Source organism: Phacochoerus africanus, chromosome 4, assembly GCF_016906955.1.
Source record: "Phacochoerus africanus isolate WHEZ1 chromosome 4, ROS_Pafr_v1, whole genome shotgun sequence".
Lineage (NCBI taxonomy): Eukaryota > Metazoa > Chordata > Mammalia > Artiodactyla > Suidae > Phacochoerus > Phacochoerus africanus.
In genome coordinates this window covers 72,393,284-72,415,043 of record NC_062547.1, presented here as the reverse complement: position 1 = coordinate 72,415,043, position 21,760 = coordinate 72,393,284, and the positions used below count along the sequence as shown (strand labels likewise).

Sequence of the window (21,760 nt, the reverse complement as noted above, 5' to 3'; positions counted from 1 at the left end):
CAAGGCCAAGGATCAAACCCGCAACCTCATGGTTACTAGTCGGATTTGTTTCTGCTGTGCCACAACAGGAACTCCTGATTTTGATTTTTTTAAATGTGGCTTTGACATAGAATGTATCTTGATTGCTTAATTTTTTGATGTCTCCTTAAATTTTTTGTCTGAGGCAAGTGTTTCTCTCCCCCTAGTGTTGGCCCTGATCACGGTCTTCAGGGAGCAGATTTATATCTGGTTTTTAAGGAAATGGGACAACGTTCCTGCCATGGCTTGCTTATCAATAATATTCTCCTAGACACACCTGTCTGCCTGTGAAGGAAGAACTGTGATCTGACAGTGCCAGGGGTCTCATGCCCACATGGGAAATTATCCCGAAGGCGACCTAGACCAGCTATGCCTGTATTACTTTATTTTTGAAAATCTTTATTTTTCTCACTTGTCACATTATGGTCATCCTTTCAACTCATCACACCTTTTGGAACGTCAATTTTTTTTCTTTTTTTTTTTGGTCTTTTTGCTATTTCTTGGGCCACTCCCGCGGCATATGGAGGTTCCCAGGCTAGGGGTCGAATCGGAGCTGTAGCCACCGGCCTATGCCAGAGCCACAGCAACGCGGGATCCGAGCCGCGTCTGCAACCTACACCACAGCTCACGGCAACGCCGTATCGTTAACCCACCGAGCAAGGGCAGGGACGGAACCCGCAACCTCATGGTTCCTAGTTGGATTCGTTAACCACTGCGCCACCACGGGAACTCCAGTTTTTTTTCTTTTTATGACTACACCTGTGGCATATTCCCAGGCTAAGGGCTGAATTGGAGCCAAAGCTAGCAGGCCTGTGCCACAGCTACAGCAACTCCAGATCCGAGCTGCATCGGTTACCTCCAGTGCAGCTTGTGGCTCTGGCAACACCAGATCCTTAACCCTCTGAGTGAGGCCAAGGATCAGACCCACAACCTCACAGAGACAATGTCAGGTCCTTAACCCACTGAGCCACAAAGGTAACTCCCTCAATTTTTTTTTCGATAGTTGTTGGTCATCTACAGCCTACATGTGTCACAATGTATTTAACCTAAATTTGCATCATTTCCAATTTCTTAGCACTGTAAACAATACTGTAACAAACACCTTCAAGCTAAATTTTAAACATTCCACTCTTTAAGTGCCTTTAAAACTAGTACTGGTTACCAGGGGGAGGACATGTCCATGTTTTTAGTAATGTCAGGTTGAAGGAAAACTTCTCTAACTGCACAAAAGCTGTCAAATGCCTCCAAACTGTCAAAAGCTAGACTGTCAGCAATACAGTCCTTGGAACGTCCTTAAAGTCTGCTTGTCAAAAGGATTCCCGCATCAGTTCTAAGTCATCTGCTTGCCTCTCTGCCTTAACGTTGTTCCAGAGTTTCCATCATGGCTCAGCGGTCACGAACCTGACTAGTATCCATGAGGATTTGGGTTCAATCCCCGGCCTCGCTCAGTGGGTTAAGGATTGGGCATTGCCATGAACTGTGGTGTAGGTTGCAGACTTGGCTAGGATCTGGTGTTGCTGTGGCTGTGGTGTGGGCTGGCAGAGGAAGCTCTGATTGGCCCCCAAGCCTGGGAACTTCCACATGCTGAGAGTGTGGCCCTAAAAAAGACTAAAACATTTTTTCATCTTTTATTATGTCTAGGTTATCAGTCCTTTATATGTGATACTTTGCCCATTTGATTATAACCAGATGTTCATGTGTTTTGTTCCCAGCTAGTCTAAGAGTTCCTTCTCCAGTTTCATCTCTGTACCCTATGCTCAGGCAAAGATTATGTTCACTGACGGAATCAATGACGTTTGTGGAATGAAGGCCACAGGGACAGTGTGTCGATCTGTGGCCCAGGAACAGGACACCGTGCTGATAACCTGCCCCTTAAAGGCCTCCTTCCTCTCGGTTTTGCAAATGATGTTGTGTCCTCATCGATTCCCCCACATACCCTTCTGGTTAAGTTTCCAATAACAGTCGCTGGGTGCTAAGTCCATTATGAATGCTACTATTTCTTTCTTTTTATTGAAGTAGAGTTGATTTACAATATAGTTTCAGGAGTACAGCAAAGTGATGGATATATATATATATATGTATATATTCTGAATATATATGGATATATGTTCTGAATATATATATGTAGATACATTCTTTTTCAGATTCTTTCACATTATAGGTCATTACCAGATATTGACTAGAGTTACCTGTGCTTCAATTGCAATGATTTGTATAATTCACAAAATCCCTTCGATAAAGTGCTTTCTGCTTTAAAAAAAAAATATGGGAAATGGCAAAAAGAGACATTCCTAATGCTTTCTTGGGAGGGGTCTTGCCTTCTCCTTTGAAATTCTATAATGTACTGCACCTAATGGCTATTTGCTATTTTTTTGCTCCTGAGTTTCACATGTTTTTTTTTTTTTGGCCACACCCTTGGCAAACGAAAGTTCCCAGGCCAGGGACTGAATCTGAGCCACAGCTGTGACCTGTGCCACAGCTGTGGCCATCCTGGCCCCTTAACCCTGTGCACCTGGCTGGGGATCACTGCGGAGACAACATCTGGCTCTTTAACCCACTATCCCACAGCGGGAACTCCTATCACACTTCTTTATAATCGATATTCAATCTTCTGTGACCTTACTTCATGAATAGTTCCCAGCTTTGATAAATTATCCACTTTCTGTGTAGTTTGAAACTCTCAAGCTATAGTTGTCTTTGCTACAGATATTGCCTGGTTCAATGTCCATATCTGACTTTTGGATGACAGGGTCTCAGATTGTCTTCCTTCCTCCTCGGGAGTTTGCGGATGTTGCTGAAGTAGGATCTGGTATCTGCTCAGGATGTGGTTCTCCCATCTTCCTCTGCTTTGACCTTCTCATCCAAGTCTTCCTATGCCTAGTTGGACTACCTTCCTGGCTCAGCACAGCCATCTTCATTCATTCATTCGTGGCCAGGTCAAGTCTGCAGAACACTGAGCAGCATCCTGACCGGAGCTGTAAGAAGCCGTTCTCTCCCTAGTGTGGGGCTGCCACCATCTTCTGGATCCCAAAGCTCCTGCCCTTGGGCACAGAGTCACAAATGACTTCTAAACACCACGGCACCATCTCCCATCCTATCCCTTCTCTTAAGGGACCTCCAAGTAGCCATGTGGGTCTGTTGAACAACTTGACACTCTCCACCCTCAATGCCTTCTCTCTTATCCTTCCGGTGGAAACTTCTCAAAGCCCCCATGCATATCAACTCATGCAAGTAGGTGTTTTGGGGACACTGGAAGATTGCATCCCAATCGTTTCCCAGAAGCATCTAAATTCTACCTCTGGTCCAGCTCAAATACTCTGAAAAAGGCACACTTAAATTCCAAGCACACTTGCTAGAAGAGATTTTGTTGTTGTTGTTTTCTTTTCATGGCCACTTCTGCAGTGTATGGAAGTTCCTGGGCCAGGGGTTGAATCAAAGATGCAGCTGCCAGCCTATGCCCAGCCACAGCAACACCAGATCCAAACCGCATCTGTGAACTATGCCACAGCTTACAGCAACACTGGATCTTTAACCCACAGATTGAGGCCAGGGATCTAACCCACATCCTCATGGACACCATGTTGGGTTCTTAACTGGCTGATCCACAAAGGGAACTCCGGGCATAGAGGGTTTTTTGGAAACAAAAGCAATGGTGTATTCTAAGGGCAAGCTTCACTTGACTTCCTGAGAACCAAGCAAAAGAGAACATTGGTATAAGCTACTAACCAGGACCATTTGGCATCAAGTCCAAGCTGGCATTCTGATACGGTGTAGATACTGGTCTCTCCTTAATTCTTGGGTCTGGTTCTTGTGTCCTGTGGGGTAAGACATCTTCACCATATTTCCAGCCAATTCCTACACCAAATTCAAGATGTGTAGGAAGCTTGCTGAGAGACAATTGTGTTTACATGACTAGCAAATGAGGAAGTGGCATTTGCGTGTTGGGAAAAGGATAATGTTTCTTTTCTTGAAATGTGTCTTCCTCTTCTGTGATGGTTAATAAAGAATGTTGAGCTTCTTGTTAGAATGGGTAGAGCTGGTTAGAATGCCAGTGTGTCTTAGATGGTGATTTGGCAGGAAGCAGCTGGCTCAGTCAAGTGGCTTAGTGAAGAGACTCTTAGTGGTGGGGGCAGGTAAAAGTGGTTCTGAACCCAATTCCAGTGTGTGAAGTTTTCACAAAACAATTCTCTGACACTGGGTGAATGTCCAATAATTCAACTCAACTGTGATACTATATACCCAGAGACGGCATCATAGGTTAAGGGCTTGGTCCCACAAGACTGCCCCCCAACCTCCAACTTCAGATGCCAACCATGAGTCCAGGCTGTCACTACTGTCCAGCTGGCTATAGATCAGAAGTTCCCAAAACTCCCATCCTTGAGTTTGATGACTTTGCTACAGCTGCTCACGGACCTCTGAAAACTTTTTGCTTACTAGCTGACCAGTTTGTTATAAAAGGATATAACTCAAGAAGAGTTGGACAGAAAGAGAGGCATAGGATAAATGTGGGGAAAGGGCATGGAATGTCTATGCCCTCTACCCAAGCTCTGGGTGGTCACCAACCCAAAGGGTTTCTGAACCCTGTCCTTTTGGGGTTTTGTAGAGGCTTCATTATATAGACATGATTGCTGGAATCACTGACCATTGGTCATGGAGGTGACCTCCAGCCCCTCTCCCTTCCCTAGAAATCAGGGCTTGGGACTGAAAGTTCCAGTCCTTTAATTATGTGGTTGGCTTCACTGGCAACTAATCAGCCCCCATCCCTGGGTACTTTCCAAGAGTCACCTCATTAACATAAATTGTGGTGGAAAGGGGCTTTATGCATAATGAGACATACATTTCACTTTGATGGCTCTGAAGTGGTTTCAGGAACTGAAGACAAGAGGTTATAACAGTTTTCCCAGCACCACAGTTGAAGTGGCTTTTCTCCATTGTATATTCTTGCCTTCTTTGTCATATCTTAGTTGATCATAATTGGGTGGGTTGATCTCTGGGCTATACAACCTGCTCCACTGATCCATTGTTATGTATCTGTGCTGATACATACTGCTTTGATGATGGTAGCTTTGTAGTATAGTCCGAAATTAGGGATCCTGATTCCTCCATCTGTTTTTCTTTTTTAAGATTACTTTGGCTATTTAGTGTCTTTTGTTTCTGTTTTTCTTCTAGTTCTGTGAAAAATGCCATTGGTAATTTGATAGGACTTCTTTGAATCTGTAGACTGCCTTGGATAGTAGAGTCATATTCTATTTATGAATCAGAGACAGACACACAGGTTTTGAAATCAAACTTATGGTTACCAAAGGGGAAATGATGGAGTAGGGGGGGGATAAATTAGGAGTTCAGGATTAACATATACACACTACTATATATAATACAGATCAACAACAGGGACCTACTGTATAGCATAGGGAATTCTACTCAATATTCTATAATAACCTATATGAGAAAAGAATCTGGGGCGTTCCTGTCATGATGCAGTGGAAACGAATCACACTAGGAACCATGAGGTTTAGGGTTCCCTCCTTGGCCTTGCTCAGTGGGTTAAGGATCTGGCATTACCGTGAGCTGTGGTGTAGGTTTCAAAAGTGGTTCGGATCTGACATTGCTGTGGCTGTGGTATAGTCCAGTGGCTACAGCTCCAATTCAACCCCTAGCCTGGGAACCTCCATATGTTGCGGGTGCGGCCCTAAAGAGCAAAAAAAAAAGAAAAGAAAATTGAAAAAAGCATATGTATATGTAGGACTGATTCACTTTGCTCTACACTTGAAACTAACACAATATTTTAAGTCAATTTTAAAAAATTATGTTATAAAAAAAGATGCTCCCATTGCTCTGACTCTTCAGGAAATTTCAAGGTTTTTAGGAGCTCTCTGCCCTGTCTCTGCCCTCACTGCTCAGACTCTCCCTAGGAGTCCAGACAACACCCACCCACCCCAACCTAACCCCCGGCTTCTCCCCATCCTAAACTCTTAAAGGAGCTGCACTTCCTCAAATAATGAGAACTTCAAAAATAAGGGCTTGGAGTCCCCTGGTGGCTCAGTGGATTAGGGATCTGATATTGTCACTGTGGCGGCTCAGGTCACTGATGTGGTGTGGGTTTGATCCCTGGCCTGGGAACTTCTGCATGTGGTGGGGGTGGCCAAAAAATAAATAAAAATAAGGGCTTTAAGTACATTATAACAGGAGACTTGAGCTGTCACTGCTTTCAGTCACAGATTTCAAAGCCCAGGAATATGGTCAGTCACTTTTCTGAGGCAGTCAAGTGAGAAGTGGGAACTTGCATGTATAAATGAATCCATTTGCTGTACAGAGGAGATTAACACAACATGGTAAATCCGCTACACCTCACTAAAAAAATGGCCATGTCATCTGATTCAGCCTAATATTATGGATGGTTAACTATAAATTTTTGTCAGTACCCATGATGCAGAATATAATAAATATAATGTCAGAAGCAAAAGTTTACCAAATTCAAGGAAACTTCTCAAAATTGGATCCATGTTCATGGTAGAGATGGAGCTTGGCACCTGCCTGCCACAACCTGTTTTTCCCGATTGACCACCATCCACATTTCCAAATTCATGTCTGGAGGCACTTTCGTGGTCCGTCTTGGGAAATAAGGTACTTTATAAATTACTCGAATGAAAAGAGAACTAATGAACCCTGTGTTTTGCAATCTCGTTGACTATTGCCCCAAGTCTTCTCATCTACGCACAAGACACTTTGAGAAACTGGAGCTCAAGATAAGAAGCAATGTTCTTCCTGTTTTGGTTGTTGTGAGCCCTGAGAAGCTGCCAGCTGGGTGACAAGCAAGGACTTTTCATCTTGTGGGTAAGGAGGAACTGGTTTAGTGTCTTTCCATAGAAAATAGAAGGTGTTTTGCTTGTGATCTTGGGTCTAAAAAAAATATCCTGGCTCTGGAAAGATTTCAAAGGCTACCTTCTTTCAGGTCCTGTTGTTTTCTTTCTTGAAAGCTGTTCTAGGGGCATCTAGCTCACGTTCGTTTGCCGTTTTCTGCTGGGGAAAGGAATGAGTGAAAGAGCTGGCAAGCTGTATATTAAGGGGCTGAAGGAGAACTAAAATAAGACAAATTTGAAACTACGTATCGTCACTTGTGATGGAATATGATGGAGGAGAATGTGAGAAAAAGAATGCACAGGAGTTCCCTTTGTGGCTCAGTGGTTAATGAATCCGACTAGGATCCATGAGGATGTGGGTTCAATCCCTGGCCTTGCTCAGTGAGTGAAAGATTCGGTGTTGTGTGAGTGGTGGTATAGGTCGCAGATGCAGCTTGGATCCGGTGTTGCTGCGGCTGTGGTGTAGGCTGGCAGCGGCAACTCTGATTCAACCCCAGTCTGGGAACTTCTATATGCCATGCGCCTGGCCCCCAAAAGCCAAAAAGCCAAAAAGCCAAAAAAAAAAAAGTTTATATGCATATAAACTGGGTCACTTTACTGTATAGTACAAATTGACAGACCACTGTAAATCAACTATAATGTGCCGAGACCAGCTCAGCAGGATGGGGCTGAAGAACGGGTGCTATGGAACTTAAGGAAAAAAAAGTTAACATAAAACAAGACACAGAAGCATGTATCTTAAGTAAAGGTGGGAACCGGGGGACTCAAGGTCTCAAGGACCAAGAGCCCTGCCTCAAGAAACCACACTGCTTTTACTGTGCTCTTGAAGATTACGTCAAGTGAAAAGGGGGTTGTAGGTGTAGGATATAGGGTTTTTTTTTTAAATTATTTTATAAGTTCTTTTATTATTTTAAAAGTCACTTAGCTGGTAGATGGTTAAACTTTTACTCTAAACTTTATTAGGCATTTAAGAATCATTAGCATTTGAGTTAGCTATCTATGCATAGATAGCATTTCGGAGAATCCTCACTGTGCCTCCTCGAAAAAACGGCATGCCTATTTGTGGCGACCCTGTGTGCCTAGGTTTGCACCTTGGTCCTCTTTTCTAATGCATATTCTGTTAACGCCCACTCATAAACCACTTGGTCATGAGGTTCCTCTTTCTCTTATTCTTTTTTTTTTGTCTTTTTTTTTTTTGCTATTTCTCGGGCCGCTCCTGCGGCATATGGAGATTCCCAGGCTAGGGGTTGAATCGGAGCTGTAGCCACCGGCCCAAGCCAGAGCCACAGCAACGCGGGATCCGAGCCACATATGCCACCTACACCACAGCTCACGGCAACGCCGGATCGTTAACCCACTGAGCAAGGCCAGGGACCGAACCTGCAACCTCATGGTTCCTAGTCAGATTTGTTAACCACTGCGCCACGACGGGAACTCCTTTCTCTTATTCTTTAGAGGACATATCATGCTTGTGCAAATGGTGTGCCAATCTGCACAGGTCCAGTGTGCCTAGACCATTGTATTATGTCCTCATTCAGCTGACCCCGCGAATAACCCATGCCCTTTAAGTCTTTGTTCTTAAGCTTAAGTCATTTACCATCACTGTGACTGTTTCTCAAGCAGGAAGACAGGACAAAGTAAGGAAGGACAAGATGGAGTTTTCAGCAAAGAGGCTAAGAAAATATTATAAAAACATGTCTCGCAACAATAATGGAAAAAATTAAAATCTTAAAAAAATAAAATAAGAAAATTTAAAGGAACAGAGTCTAGGGCAAATACTGGTTGGTGCAGCTTGGTACATCCTTCTGTCTTTCTTGATCTCTGTGATGCAAAATGTATCTTTTTAGAGGGGGTCATGGTAAAAAAAAGTCTCTCCATGTCAATGTTGCTAGATATGGGAAGTAAACCAGACACTAAGACCAGTGCTATACAATCTCACTTCTATGTGGGAGCTGCCGTAGTCAAAGGCATAGAAGCAGAGAGAAGAATGGTGGTTTCCAGAGCTTGGGAGAAAGAAAATAGGAGACGAAGGTCAAAGAGTATAAAGTTTCAGTTATGCAAGATGATTAAGATCTCAAGACCTATTATACAGCCTAATGCCCATAGATAACAATACCATATTGTATACTTAAAATTTGCTGAGTATATCTTGCTTGAAGTGTTATGAACACCCACACACACATCGTAAAGGAGGCAGGAGGAAATTCTGAAAGATGATGGTTATGTTCATGGCTTTGATGGAAGCGATGTCTTCAGGAGGGTATATACTTATCTCCAAACTCCATTTTTCAGTTGGGTTCTTGGCTTTTTTGCTGTTGAGTTGTATAAGTTGCTTGTGTATCCTAGAGATTAAGCCCTTGTCAGCTGCATCATTTGAAACTATTTTCTCCCATTCTGTAAGTTGTCTTTTTGTTTTCTTTTTGGTTTTCTTTGCTGTGTAAAAGCTTGTCAGTTTGATTAGGTCCCGTTGGCTTATTTTTGCTTTTAATTCTATTGCTTTGGGAGACTGACCTGAGAGAATATTCATAAGGTTGATGTCAGAAATGTTTTGCCTGTGTTCTCTTCTAAGAGTTTGATGGTGTCTTGTCTTATATTTAAGTCTTTAAGCCATTTTGAGTTTATTTTCATGCATGGTATGAGAGTGTGTTCTGATTTGCAAGCAGCTGTCCAGGTTTCCCAGAAATTCTTGCTGAGTAGACTGTCTTTTTCCTATTTTATGTTCTTGCCTCCTTTGTCAAAGATTAATTGACCATAGGTGTCAGGGTTTATTTCTGCATTCTCTATTCTGTTCCGTTGGTCTGTATGTCTGTTTTGGTATCAATACCACACTGTCTTGATGACTGTGGCTTTGTAGTATTGCCTGAAGTCTGGGAGAATTATGCCTCCTGCTTGGATTTTGTTTTTCAGTATTGCTTTGGCAATCTGGGTCTTTGTGGTTCCATATAAATTTTTGGATTGTTTGTTGTAGTTCTGTGAAAAATGTCATGGGTAATTTGATAGGGATTGCATTGACTCTGTAGATTGCTTTGGGTAGTGTGGCCATTTTTACAATATTGATTTTTCCAATCCAGGTACTTGGAGTATCTTTACATTTCTTTACATCTTCTTTAATTTCCTTGATTAATGTTTTATAGTTCTCAGCATATAGATACTTTGCCTCCTTGGTCAGGTGTATTCCCAGGTATTTGATTTTTCAGGGTGCAATTTTAAAAGGTATTGTGTTTTTGTATGCCTTTTCTAAAGTTTCATTGTTAGTATACAGAAATGCTACTGATTTCTGAACGTTAATCTTATATCCTCCTACTTTGCTGAATTTGTTGATCAGTTCAAATAGTTTTTGGGTTGAGTCCTTAGGGTTTTCTATATATAGTATCATGTCTTCTGCCTACAGTGACAGTTCTGAAAAACATTATTACCTCTTTCACATCAAATACTTACTTAAACTGGTTTCAAATGAGGTCTCAAAAAAATCGCCATTAACTAGACTGTGTTTATGTTGAGAGTTCCCATAGAATATTTTAGAATAGGTTTTTGGAAGGGAAGAGAAATAAAGAGAAGTGCACTTTGAGAGAAGGGAAGGCTTTAGGAAGTGACTAAGTATAATAACCCCTTGGAGATTTCAACATACGGAATTTAATTTTCAGTTAAGCAGGATTGTCTACTGCAGAGATTGCAAGCCATCTTGGTGGCGCGCTGATGCTATGTTTAGGGAAAAGTGGATTTGAATGTCTTTAGGTAAAGCCCGTGGTCTCCAAATCTACAGTTTTCATTAGCCCTCCCCAGTCCCCAAAGGCCTCACTTATTTATATTTCGAGTTTGGACTTAGGGGACTTGGGAGTTTAGCCTCTTGGTGCGGGGGCTTTGCATGGCCTTTGGACTCAGCCTGAATTTTTCCACGTCTTAGCTTTGCATTTTACCTATAGTATCACCTTGAGCAGGTGGTATAATTGAGCCTCAGTTTCTTCATCTGAAAAATGGGAGGATAATGATAATATTCACATCATAGGGGAGTTGTGAGGTTTTAATGAGAGGACCCTGTCAAAGTACCTGCTTAGGTGCTTGACCCACCCCAGGATTTTTTTTTTCTGACCGCCCCCAGAGCATGCGGAAGTTCCTGGGCCAGGGATTAAACCCATGCCACAGCAGGGACAACCCCAGATTCTTAACCCACTGAGCCACCACGGAACTCTCCATGAGTGATTTTAGGAAGTGATACTGGAAAGGCTAAGAGACGTATCTGCGACAAAATTTGATCTTCATGCTAGAGGCCCTTGTATAGAGTGTGACTAACTTGTTCAAGGCCTTCAGAAATAAGAGATTTTTCTGGAATGGGACTTCTCAGATCACTACTTTGTTCCTGCGGGGGCTTCATAGGACCCTTGCTAATTCTCATCATCATGGGGTAATTCATCCGTCCTTAGCATGCAAAGTCATGGTTGTACCTGGAGTCATGAAAGGGGCATGAGAGATCTTCATGACCACCATCACTGCCATTTCCACCATCACCATCACCACCATCACCATCACCACCACCACCACCACATCATTACCACCACCATCACCACCATTACCACCGCCATCACCACCACCATCACCTCCACCATCACCACATCACCATCACCACCATTACCACATGACCATCACATCACCATCACCACATCACCATCACCATCAACACCATCACCATCACCACCACTACCATCACCACCATCACCGTTACTATCACATCCATCATCATCACCACCTTCAGGATCATTACCAAAACCTCTCTCCCTACTGACTCTACTACCAGGCATACCATGTTCATTATGTCCATCATCATGATCACCACCACTGTCAGCATCTTTATCACCATGATCAATATCACCACCACCACAACTACCATCACATCCTCATTATCTCCACTATTTTATAGAAATGTTAGCAGATGTCTTTCCGCCCCTTGGTATTATGTGATCGTTTCTCCTTTTAATTATGGAACTTTTAAAGCATATACAAATGAAGCTGCAAGAGCATAGTGAACCCCACCGACCCTTCACCCAACTTTAAACATGACCAGTTCCTGGCCAATCTTTATTTTTTTTATTTTCATCTTTATTTCCACTTTCTTTGTTGCTCAAATCATTCCCCCTCCACAATCATCTTGACAGAAATTTTATTCATCACATTTTGTCATCTACACAGCTTGAAGTATACATCTCCAAAATATCAGAACTCTTTAAAGATAGCCATTTTTGTCACTCCTTATAGCTTCCTTCCGACCATGTGTCTGAGTTGATACGTGAGAAAACTAAATGTGAATGATCTTATCGATGAAAAATGAACATTCTTTAGTGTCATCACATCTTTAGCCTTATGACCTTTTAAAAATTATTTGTTTGGGAGTTCCCGTAGTGGCTCAGTGGTTAACGAATCCGACTAGGAACCAAGAGGTTGCGGGTTAGGTCTCTGCCCTTGCTCAGTGGGTTAATGATCCGGCGTTGCCATGAGCTGTGGTGTAGGTTGCAGACGTGGCTCGGATCCCGCGTTGCTGTGGCTCTGGCGTAGGCCGGTGGCTGCAGCTCCGATTCGACCCCTAGCCTGGGAACCTCCATATGCCGCGGGAGCGGCCCAAGAAACAAGAAATAGCAACAACAACAACAACAAAAAAAAAGACAAAAAAAAATTATTTGTTTGATTTGGTATCCAGTAATATGCTGCTATTAGTCAATGTGTTTCTAAGTCTCTTTTAATCTAGATCACCAAGTGTTTTTCTACACCTTATTCTTATTGTTATCGTTTTGTCTTTTTTGTTGTTTTGTTTTTTTGTTTTTGTTTTTCGGTGCCACACCCACAGCATATGGAGGTTCCCATATAAGGGGTTGAATTAGAGCTGCAGCCATTGGCCTATGCCACAGCCACAGCAGCATGGGATCTGAGCCACATCTGCAACCTACACCACAGCTCACAGCAACGCTGGATCCTTAACCCACTGAGTGAGGCCAGGGATCAAAACCGTGTCCTCATGGATACTAGTCAGATTTATTTCCACTGAGCCATGATGGGAATCCCTATTGTTATTTTTGGCTGAAGAAACTGGATAGTTCGTCCTGTGGAGTATCTTACAATCTGAATCTTGTAATGCAATAGATCAGGATTTATTTATGTATTTGTGTATTTATTTATTTATTTATTTTTGCCTCACCCATGGCATGAGGAAGTTCCCAGATCAGGGAATGAACCCATGCCACTGCTGTAACACAGCCACAGCAGTGACAAAACTGGATCCTTAACCTGCTGATCCTCAGGAGAATGCCTAGGTCAGGGTTTTAAATTTCAGCAGGATATTCCATCAGAGGTTCCTATTATTCCCCCACTTGTTGTGTGATAAGTTGGCTTCCTATAGGGAATTATGCTATGGTCATGCTTATAGGAAACTTTCCTTGAGATAATTCTCCAGAGGTAGAATTTTTGCTGTTTTTTTTTTTTCTTTTCTTTTTAGGGCCACACCCATGGCACATGGAGGTTCCCAGGCTAGGGGTCAAATCAGAGCTGTAGCCGCTGGCCTACACCACATAGCAATGCCAGATCCTAGCCATGTCTGCCACCTACTCCTCCGCTCACGGCAATGCCAGATCCTTAACCCACTGAACGAGGCCAGGGATCAAACCTGAGTCCTCGTGGATGCTAGTCAGATTCGTTTCCACTGAGCCACAATGGGAACTCCAGTAGAATTGTTGAGTCAAGAGATGGACAGAAATGAACATTGTTTTTTTTCCTGCCGAGTCTGTGGCATGTGGAAGTACGAAGGCCAGGGATCAAACCCATCCTGTAGCAAGGACAATTGCAGATCCACTGGGTCACCAGGGAAATGAACAGATTTTGATAAACATCAGCCACCTAAAATTCGTGATCCCAAAGTACATTTCAGCACTGTATTTGATAGCCAAGACATGACTATGTAAATGTCCATTGACAGAGGAATGGATAAAGAAGGTGTGGTCCATATATACAATGGATTACTCCGCAGCCATAAAAAAGAAAATAGTGGCATTTGCAGCAACATGGATGGACCTAGAAATTATTGTGCCAAGTGAGGTTAGTGAGAGACAGAGGTCATGTGATGTCACTTCTATGTGGAGTCTAAAAAAGGGATACAAATAAACATTTGCAGAATAGAAACAGACTTATAGCCTTTGAAAACCTTATGGTTATCAAAGGGGACAAGTGGAGTGGTCAGGGAGGGGTGGACGGGGGGTTTAGGGTGGAAATGTTCTAAAATCAGGTTGTGATGATGGTTGTACAACAATAAATATAATAAAATTCAAAAAAGGAAAAGAAAGAAATCAGTTTTCAGGCATTCCCACTGTGATGCAACGGGATGGGCTGTGTCTTGGGAGTGCTGGGACTCAGGGTAGATTCCCTGCCCCCCCCACAGCAGGTTAAGTATCTGCTGCAACTGCGGCTCAGATCTGATCCCTGGCCTGGGAATTTCATATGTTGTTTGGTGGCCAAAAAAAAAAAAGGAAAGAAGGAAATCAGTTTTCGTGGGGCTTATTCATTTCAGGAACCATTGCCAGGCTCTGCTTGCGAGCGCTTCTCAGACCGTTCCTCTTGGCATCCCAGTTGCTATGGGCAGCAGGTGCCTGTCCCTGCTCGCAGGTGAGTGGAGCAAAGAAGTCCCCTCCCTTCTCCCTGGGCCCTGAATTCCCCAGCTTGGGTGGCTTTCCTGAATGTGGCAATTTCTGCAGCACTTTTGGTGTGCACGTACCCAGCTAGTAGAAACTGTTAGATCGAGTCTCTTAGTCACTCTCTCCCGAAGCAGAACTGAGACTAAGACTTGGTGGTAAGTAATTTCTTTGGGGGGGGGGGTGTCTCAGGAAGCACAAGGGAAGGGGTGGAGCGTGTCAAAGAGGGAAGGGAGAGGAGCAGAGGGAGGGTGCATTGATGAGGCGGTCAGCGCTGGGGGTAGCTGGTGCTGAGATCCTCCTGGGGACCCTTCCAATGTGTAATGTGCCTCAGATGGTCAAGGAGTCTGGGCTGTTTATCTTCTGCACCTCACCCCGCCCTGCTGGGTGTCCCTTCTGGGCTGAGGAAAAAAAAAAAAGCCCTTTTACAGACAGATACTGCAAGTTATCTGCCTGCCTAGTAACCCTCTCCGGAGCAGGCTCAGGGGACACTTCAAGCATCTGCTATGCTGATTGACCACTAAGAAGGTCCAGACTTGGAGAACCCTGGATTAGTACGTGGCAGTGACCTGAACCTACCCACCCTTCTGCTCTGGGCTTTAGGGACTTCAAGATAATTAAAAAATACCATCAGTGGCGTCAAATCATTTCGAGCTAGAAGGTTTGTAAGGAGACCTTACATGCAAATGTGTGATATCCATGACTTTATGTTAGAAGCCGGCACATTTTTTTTTCCTTGTAAAAGGCCAGATAATCACTGTTCTCAGCTTTGTGGGCCATTTGGTCTCTGTCTTTTTGTTTGTTTGTTTGTTTGTTAGATGCTTCATGGTATATGGAGTTCTGGGACCAGGGATCCTATCTGAGCTGCAGTTAAAACCTACACCACAGCTGCAGCAATGCTGGATCCTTTAACCCATTGTGCTTGTGTGGGGCTGGGGATCAAACCTGCATCCTGGAGCTGCAGAGACACCACCCATCACGTTGTACCACAGCAGGACCTCCTTGTCTCTGTCTTAATGCCTCAGTTCTGCTGTTATTACATAAAAGCAGCCACAGACCTTATGGGAACCCGTGGCCGTGTTCTAATAAAACTTGACTTACAGATGTACAAATGCCAATTTCATATCATTCACATGCTGTGAAATAATTACTCTTCCTGATTTTTTTTTTTTTTGGTCTTTTTGCCATTTCTTGGGCTGCTTCCGTGGCATATGGAGGTTCCCAGGCTAGAGGTTCCTACGCCAGAGCCACAGCAACACAGGATCCGAGCCGTGTCTGAGACCTACACCACAGCTCACAGCAATGCCGGATCGTTAACCCACTGAGCAAGGGCAGGGATTGAATCCCCAACCTCATGGTTCCTAGTCGGATTCGTTAACCACTGCGCCATGACGGGAACTCCTATTCTTCTTGATTTTTAAAAAACCATTTAGACCCATGAAAAATCATTCCTAGCTCCTGAGCTGTACAAGACAGGCAGTGGTCTGGATTTGGCCCAAGGGCTAGCTAGCGTTTGCAGATCCTTGCCATATGGAAATCCAGTAATATTTTTTGGTGTGCATAAAAAAAATTCACAAGAAAGTTGCTGAGGCTTGAACATTTTTTTGACCTGCAAAAATGGCCATGTTAACAACAAGGTCCTCCTTTCTAGCATAGGGGACTATATTCAGTATCTTGAGATTAAACCATAATGGAAAAGAATATTAAAAAAACATATGTGTATGTGTGACTGAATCATTTTGCTGTACAGCAGAAATGCACATATTGTGAATTAACTTTACTTCAATTAAAAAATGGCCATGTCGTCTGATTCAGCCTAATATTATGGATTGCTAACCAAAATGTTTTTGCCAGTACCTGTCATATGGGACATAGTAAATACTATAATGTAGGTAGAAAGACCAGGTGTTGGCCTTTGCCCAAGGGTCCTGTCTTGTTCTGTGATAATCCAAATGGGTCATGGGCAGATTCAAATTACATTTTTTTTTTTATGGCAGCATATGGAATCTCCTGGGCTAAGGATTGAACTCACAACTCCACAGTGACACAAGCTGATACCATTAGATTCTTAAGGCACTGCACCACAGCCAGAACCCCACATTACCTAGATTTTATTTATCATACTTAAACCACTCGGGGGCTGATGTTTGCCGTGAAAGCAAATGCCTCCAGATTTTCGTGAAGGATTCCAACACAACCCACTGGTGATGAAGGGGCCACCGGGAGGGCAGAGAGCAGGACGGTAAGGAAACCCAGGAGAACTGCTCTGCCACGAGGTTCACAGTCTCTGGTTTGGGGGAACCCCTGGGAATGCGGTTAGTTTCCAGGTTGTCTCTGGCCAATTATCTTGCTCGGCCACACTTGATCTGAGCCAGGGTACTTCCCGGAGATGTGTGCGCCATCTCTCGGCCAAGATGGATTCCAGCGCCAAGGATCCTGGGAAGTCGGTTGTCTCCTCCCCACTATTGGCCCCTCCCAAATCCTCCAGGTTAGTCTTCAGGGCATCACCATGCTCCTTATCAGGGCCTCCTGTTGTGAGACAACTCATGCAAGCAGCTATTACTATGTCTGGCCAAGGTGGGCCATTTTGGTCAATGGTCCCCTAACAGTGTCAGACTCAGTTGAATGGTAGGACACCCAGCTGGAGGATTGCTTGTTGGTGTGGGACCCCCCTGCCTCCACTAGACACATTAGACTAGGGTGCAGGAGCTGTTACAGCTGTAATCAGATGCACCTCTCAGGCACCAGTAGTACTCGATCTTCCCCTCTTTCCCCACTCCCCATATCCCTGGGGACCCTGGTGTTTATAGCCTTTCTGGAGGAATCTACAGTGAAGCTATCACACTTCATCAGATGCACAGGAGGAGGCAAAGCCCCCAGCCCACCCAGGCTTCGACCAAGCAGAGCCTCAGGGCATCCTCCATCTGCTTTATCCCCGCCCCCTCTCGTTCTAGTTCTCAGCATCCCACTGGCTTTGTCAGGATCTGAGGCAAAGAATTCTGGAGGTGAGTTGATTCCTTATGAAAGGGAAAAGAATTGGGCAGTGGAATCTGCCTCCAGGGGAGGGAAGGAGGCCCTTTGGTAAGAATGCTGCATTTCTGCTACTTTGTGCCTGCTCCTTGGAGCGCCCAACGACTGTTCCCCTTTCTCCATCTTCAGCATCATCACCCTCCTTTATTGAATTATTTGCTCTTGCCCTGCACTGGGGATTCATGCTGAGTGAGTTGCATGCACCTCACTCAATCCTCATGCCATTCCTGCCAAAAGGGTTGTGACATTAACCCCATATGACCAATGGCCTTCTAGAGAAGGATCTGACTCGAGGTCACACAGCAGGTGGGTGCTGGAGTGTCCCCTTTCTCTTCCCAAAGCTTGCATTTCAAGTTGCGCTGGGAGATACTTTTGACTTTAGCCCAGGTCTGGAATCGGGTCTCCCTAGAAGCAGATTCTGAAATAAGGACCTAAGAACAAGTCATGTATCTGGGAGGGAAGCCCCAGTTGGGAGGGAAAAATTACAGGAGAAGGCGAGACATTGTAGAGTCTATTGTCAAGCGAGTGACCAGAGTGGCTACTCTAAGTACCTTATGTGAGTGATATCCCAGTACTTGTCCTTTGGTGATGGGCGTATTTACTTATCACAATGTTTTCAAGGTTCCTGCAGCATATGGAAGTCCCCAGGCCAGCCGTCCAATCAGAGCTGCAGCCACCAGCCTATGCCACAGCCACAGCAGCGCAGGATCCGAGCAGCGTCTGTGACCTACACCCCAGCTCACAGGAGTGTCACATCCCTGACCCACTGAGCGAGGCCAGGGATCGAACCTGCATTCCCGTGGATACTAGTTGGATTTGTTTCCGCTGGGCCGCCATGGGAACTCCAAAGCCAGTTTTTTTAAATTTACTGACTCAGTCATTTAATACAGTCAGGCACTGACAGAGGGAGCTGCTTCTGGAGGGAGAATTCATTGCCAGCCTACCATGTGGTGAGCAAAAGGATGTTGGTGGCCAGAGAGAGCCCTCAGGAAAGAAACACAGATGCTGTTTAGCCATAGGATAAATGCAAAAAAGATGCCAACAGAGCTAGTCCCAAGAGGACATTCTTCCAACCACAGCATTTGATACCTCCCAGGGGCTCAGTGAATGTTTCTTGAATGAATGAATGACGAAATGAACAGACTGGATCCTGTGTTCCTTGCAGCTCTCTGTCCTTCGTGCCCTGAACATGCTGACTGCTACAACAGCACCCACTGTGCTTGCAAAAGTGGATTTCAGTCTGTACCTGCGGGGAGATATTTCAAGTCCCATGGGAAATGTGAAGGTAAAGAAGCAGTCCACACTCATCTCGGAGATTGGGAGGGGCCAAGGGCATCCTTCTTAGTCCCACATTCTGTGTTCCCTAGGGGTGCTGGTGCTGCAATGGTGCAGGAATATTATAAGACAGAAAATATCGTAGCTGCCTCAGTGTCCTTAGAGAAGTCCCCAGCCCTCGTTCCCATCTCACTCTCATCCTGATAGTGGCTTGATGATCTCTGATATGGGCTTGGTTTTTCTTTTTTTCTTTTTGTCTTTTGTCTTTTTTGGGCCACATCTGCAGCATATGGAAGTTCTCAGGCCAGGGGTCAAATCGGAGTTGTAGCTGGCAGCCTACATGGCAGCCACAGCAACACCGGATCCTTAACTTACTGAGCAAGGCCAGGGATAGAACTCGCATCCTTATGGATACTAGTTGGGTTCGTTAACCATTGAGCCATGATGGGAACTCCTCTTTTTCTTTTTTTATTGAAGTGTAGTTGATTTGCAGGGTTGTGCCAGCTTCTGCTGTACAGCATAGTGACCCGGTCATACATATATATACATTTTTTTTCTCATACTATCTTCTATCATGTTCTATTCCAAGAGATTGGATATAGTTCCCTGTGCTGTTCAGCAGGATCTCATTGCTTATCCTTCCTAAGTGTAACATTTGGCATCTACTAACCCCAAACTCCCAGTCCATCCCACCCCCTCTCTCCTCCCCCTTGGCAACCACAAGTCTGTTCTCCATGTCTGTGAATCTGTCTCTGTTTTGTACCTGGGTTCATTTGTGCTGTATTTTACGTTCCACATATAAGTGATATCATATGGTATTTGTCTTTCTCTTTCTGACTTATTTCACTTCATATGAGAATCTCTCATTACATCCATGATGCTGCAAATGGCATTATTTTGTTCTTTTGGTGGCTGAGTGATAGCCCATTGTATATATGTACCACATCTTCATTCATTCGTCTGTCAGTGGACATTTATGTAGTTTCCATGTCTTGGCTATTGTGAATAGTGCTGCTATGAACTAGTGGAGTTCCCAGGACCCTGGGCTCTTGAAGTCTCCATCACTGGTGGTTATTTTGTTTGTTTATTTGTCAGAGAATTCCACATGGGCAGGGATTTTATCTGTTGTGTTTATTGCTCTCTGCTTAGGACAGAGAATAATGTCATGTGGCAGGTGCCCAACAAATAGGTGTTCACCAAGAGAACAAATGAATAAATTAACTGGGCACTCAGCCTCTTCCACGATCTGGCCCCAACTGTTTTCTAGTTTCATTCTTTACCACCCCCTTCAGCTTTGGCCCAAATCCTTTTTCTTTTTTTTTAAGGGCCGCACCTGCAGTATATGGAGGTTCCCAGGCTAGGGGTTGAATAAGAGCTGTAGCTGCCGGCCTACACCACAGCCACAGCAACTCAGGATCGAGCCGTGTCTGCGACCGACACCACAGCTCCCGGCAACGCCAGATCCTTAACTCAATGAGCGAGGCCAGGGATTGAACCTGCGTCCTCATGGATGCTAGTCCACTGAGCCACGATGGGAATTCAGCAAATCCTTTTTCATTTCCCCAAATTTAAAGGTCAATTTGAACACGAAGGGAAATACCATTCTTGAATGTCTCATTGCTGGAACTGATTACTCAATTGATGGAGTGAGGGTAAATTCAGAGGGTGAAGCAGAAAATAGCAAACTATGTAGAATTTATTTTATTTCATTTCACTTCATTTTATTGTGGCAAAATATACATAACTTACAATTTACCATTTTGGCCATTCTTTTTATTCTTTTTGGCCATGCCCCTGGCATCTGGAGTTCCAGGGCCAGGGATCAAATCTGCTCCACGGCAGCAACCAGAGTCACAGCAGTGACAATGCCAGATCTCTGTAACCCTCTGTGCCACTGGGGAACTTCCATTTTAGCCATTCTTTAGATGTGTCTTTCTGTGGGATTAAATACATTCACATTGCTGTGCAACCATCATTGTCCAGCCACAGCATTTTTCATCATCCCACATGGAAACTTTGTGCCCATTAAATACCAACTCTTCATTCCCCGTCCCCCCAGTCCTTGGCAACCACCATCTACTTTCTGTCTCTGTTAATTTGACTCCTCTATGGACCCCCTATAAGTGGAATCATACAATACTGCATTTACTTATTTATTTAAGATATTAATTTTTTTCAATTGCTATACAATATGCAGAGCACAGCATTTACTCTTTTACCATTTTAAGTGTTCAGTTCATTAAGTTCATAGCTTCATCTTTGTGCAATCATCACCATCATCCAGCTCCAGAATTTTTTCCTCTTGCAGAACTCGTCCCCATGAAACGCTAACTTCCCACACCTCTCCTGCCATACCCAGCCCCTGGTACCCACCCTTCTACTTTCTGTCTCTGTTTATTTGACTCCTCTAGGCACCTCCTATAAGTGGAATCACACAGTATTCGATACATTTATTTATTTGGCCACTCCCAAGGCATGCATAAGTTCCTAGACCAGGGATGGAACACGTACCACAGCTATAATGAGAGCCACAGTAATGACAACGCTGGATCCTTAATCTGCTGAGCCACCAGGGAACTCCTGATATATTTATTTTGAAATGGTTTTAATATTTATTTATTTATTTATTTATTTATTTATTTATTTATTTATTTATTTATTTTTGCTTTTTTAGGCCCTTACCTGTGGTATATGGAGGTTCCCAGGATAGGGATTGAATTGGAGCTGTAGCCTCTGGCCTACACCACAGCCACAGCAACACCAGATCCAAGCTGCACCTGTGACCTACACCACAGGTCACAACAACGCCAGCTTCTTAACCCACTGAGTGAGGCCAGGGATTAAAGCCACATCCTCACGGATCCTAGTCGGGTTCATTAAATGCTGAGCCATGAAGGGAACTTCTGAAAT

At 44.1% G+C, this 21,760-nt stretch overlaps 1 protein-coding gene across 7 annotated transcripts in view; it reads left to right on the top strand.

The window, feature by feature from the left end:
• The first annotated feature begins 6,748 nt into the window (after positions 1-6,748).
• The window catches only part of LOC125125791 (putative adhesion G protein-coupled receptor E4P), a 47,146-nt gene continuing 32,134 nt past the window's right edge, over positions 6,749-21,760 (top strand). For 5 of the 7 annotated variants that reach the window (XM_047777306.1, XM_047777309.1, XM_047777307.1 and 2 more), the window contains exons 1-4: positions 6,749-6,852; positions 14,425-14,519; positions 17,500-17,550; positions 18,741-18,860. In XM_047777306.1, the coding sequence (XP_047633262.1) occupies positions 14,489-14,519; positions 17,500-17,550; positions 18,741-18,860 (202 nt within the window). In that variant the 5' untranslated portion in view covers positions 6,749-6,852; positions 14,425-14,488. Of the gene's footprint in view, positions 6,853-14,424; positions 14,520-17,499; positions 17,551-17,704; positions 17,882-18,740; positions 18,861-21,760 lie in introns of those variants that run through there. The other 2 variants (XM_047777304.1, XM_047777303.1) reach the window with 2 other exon arrangements.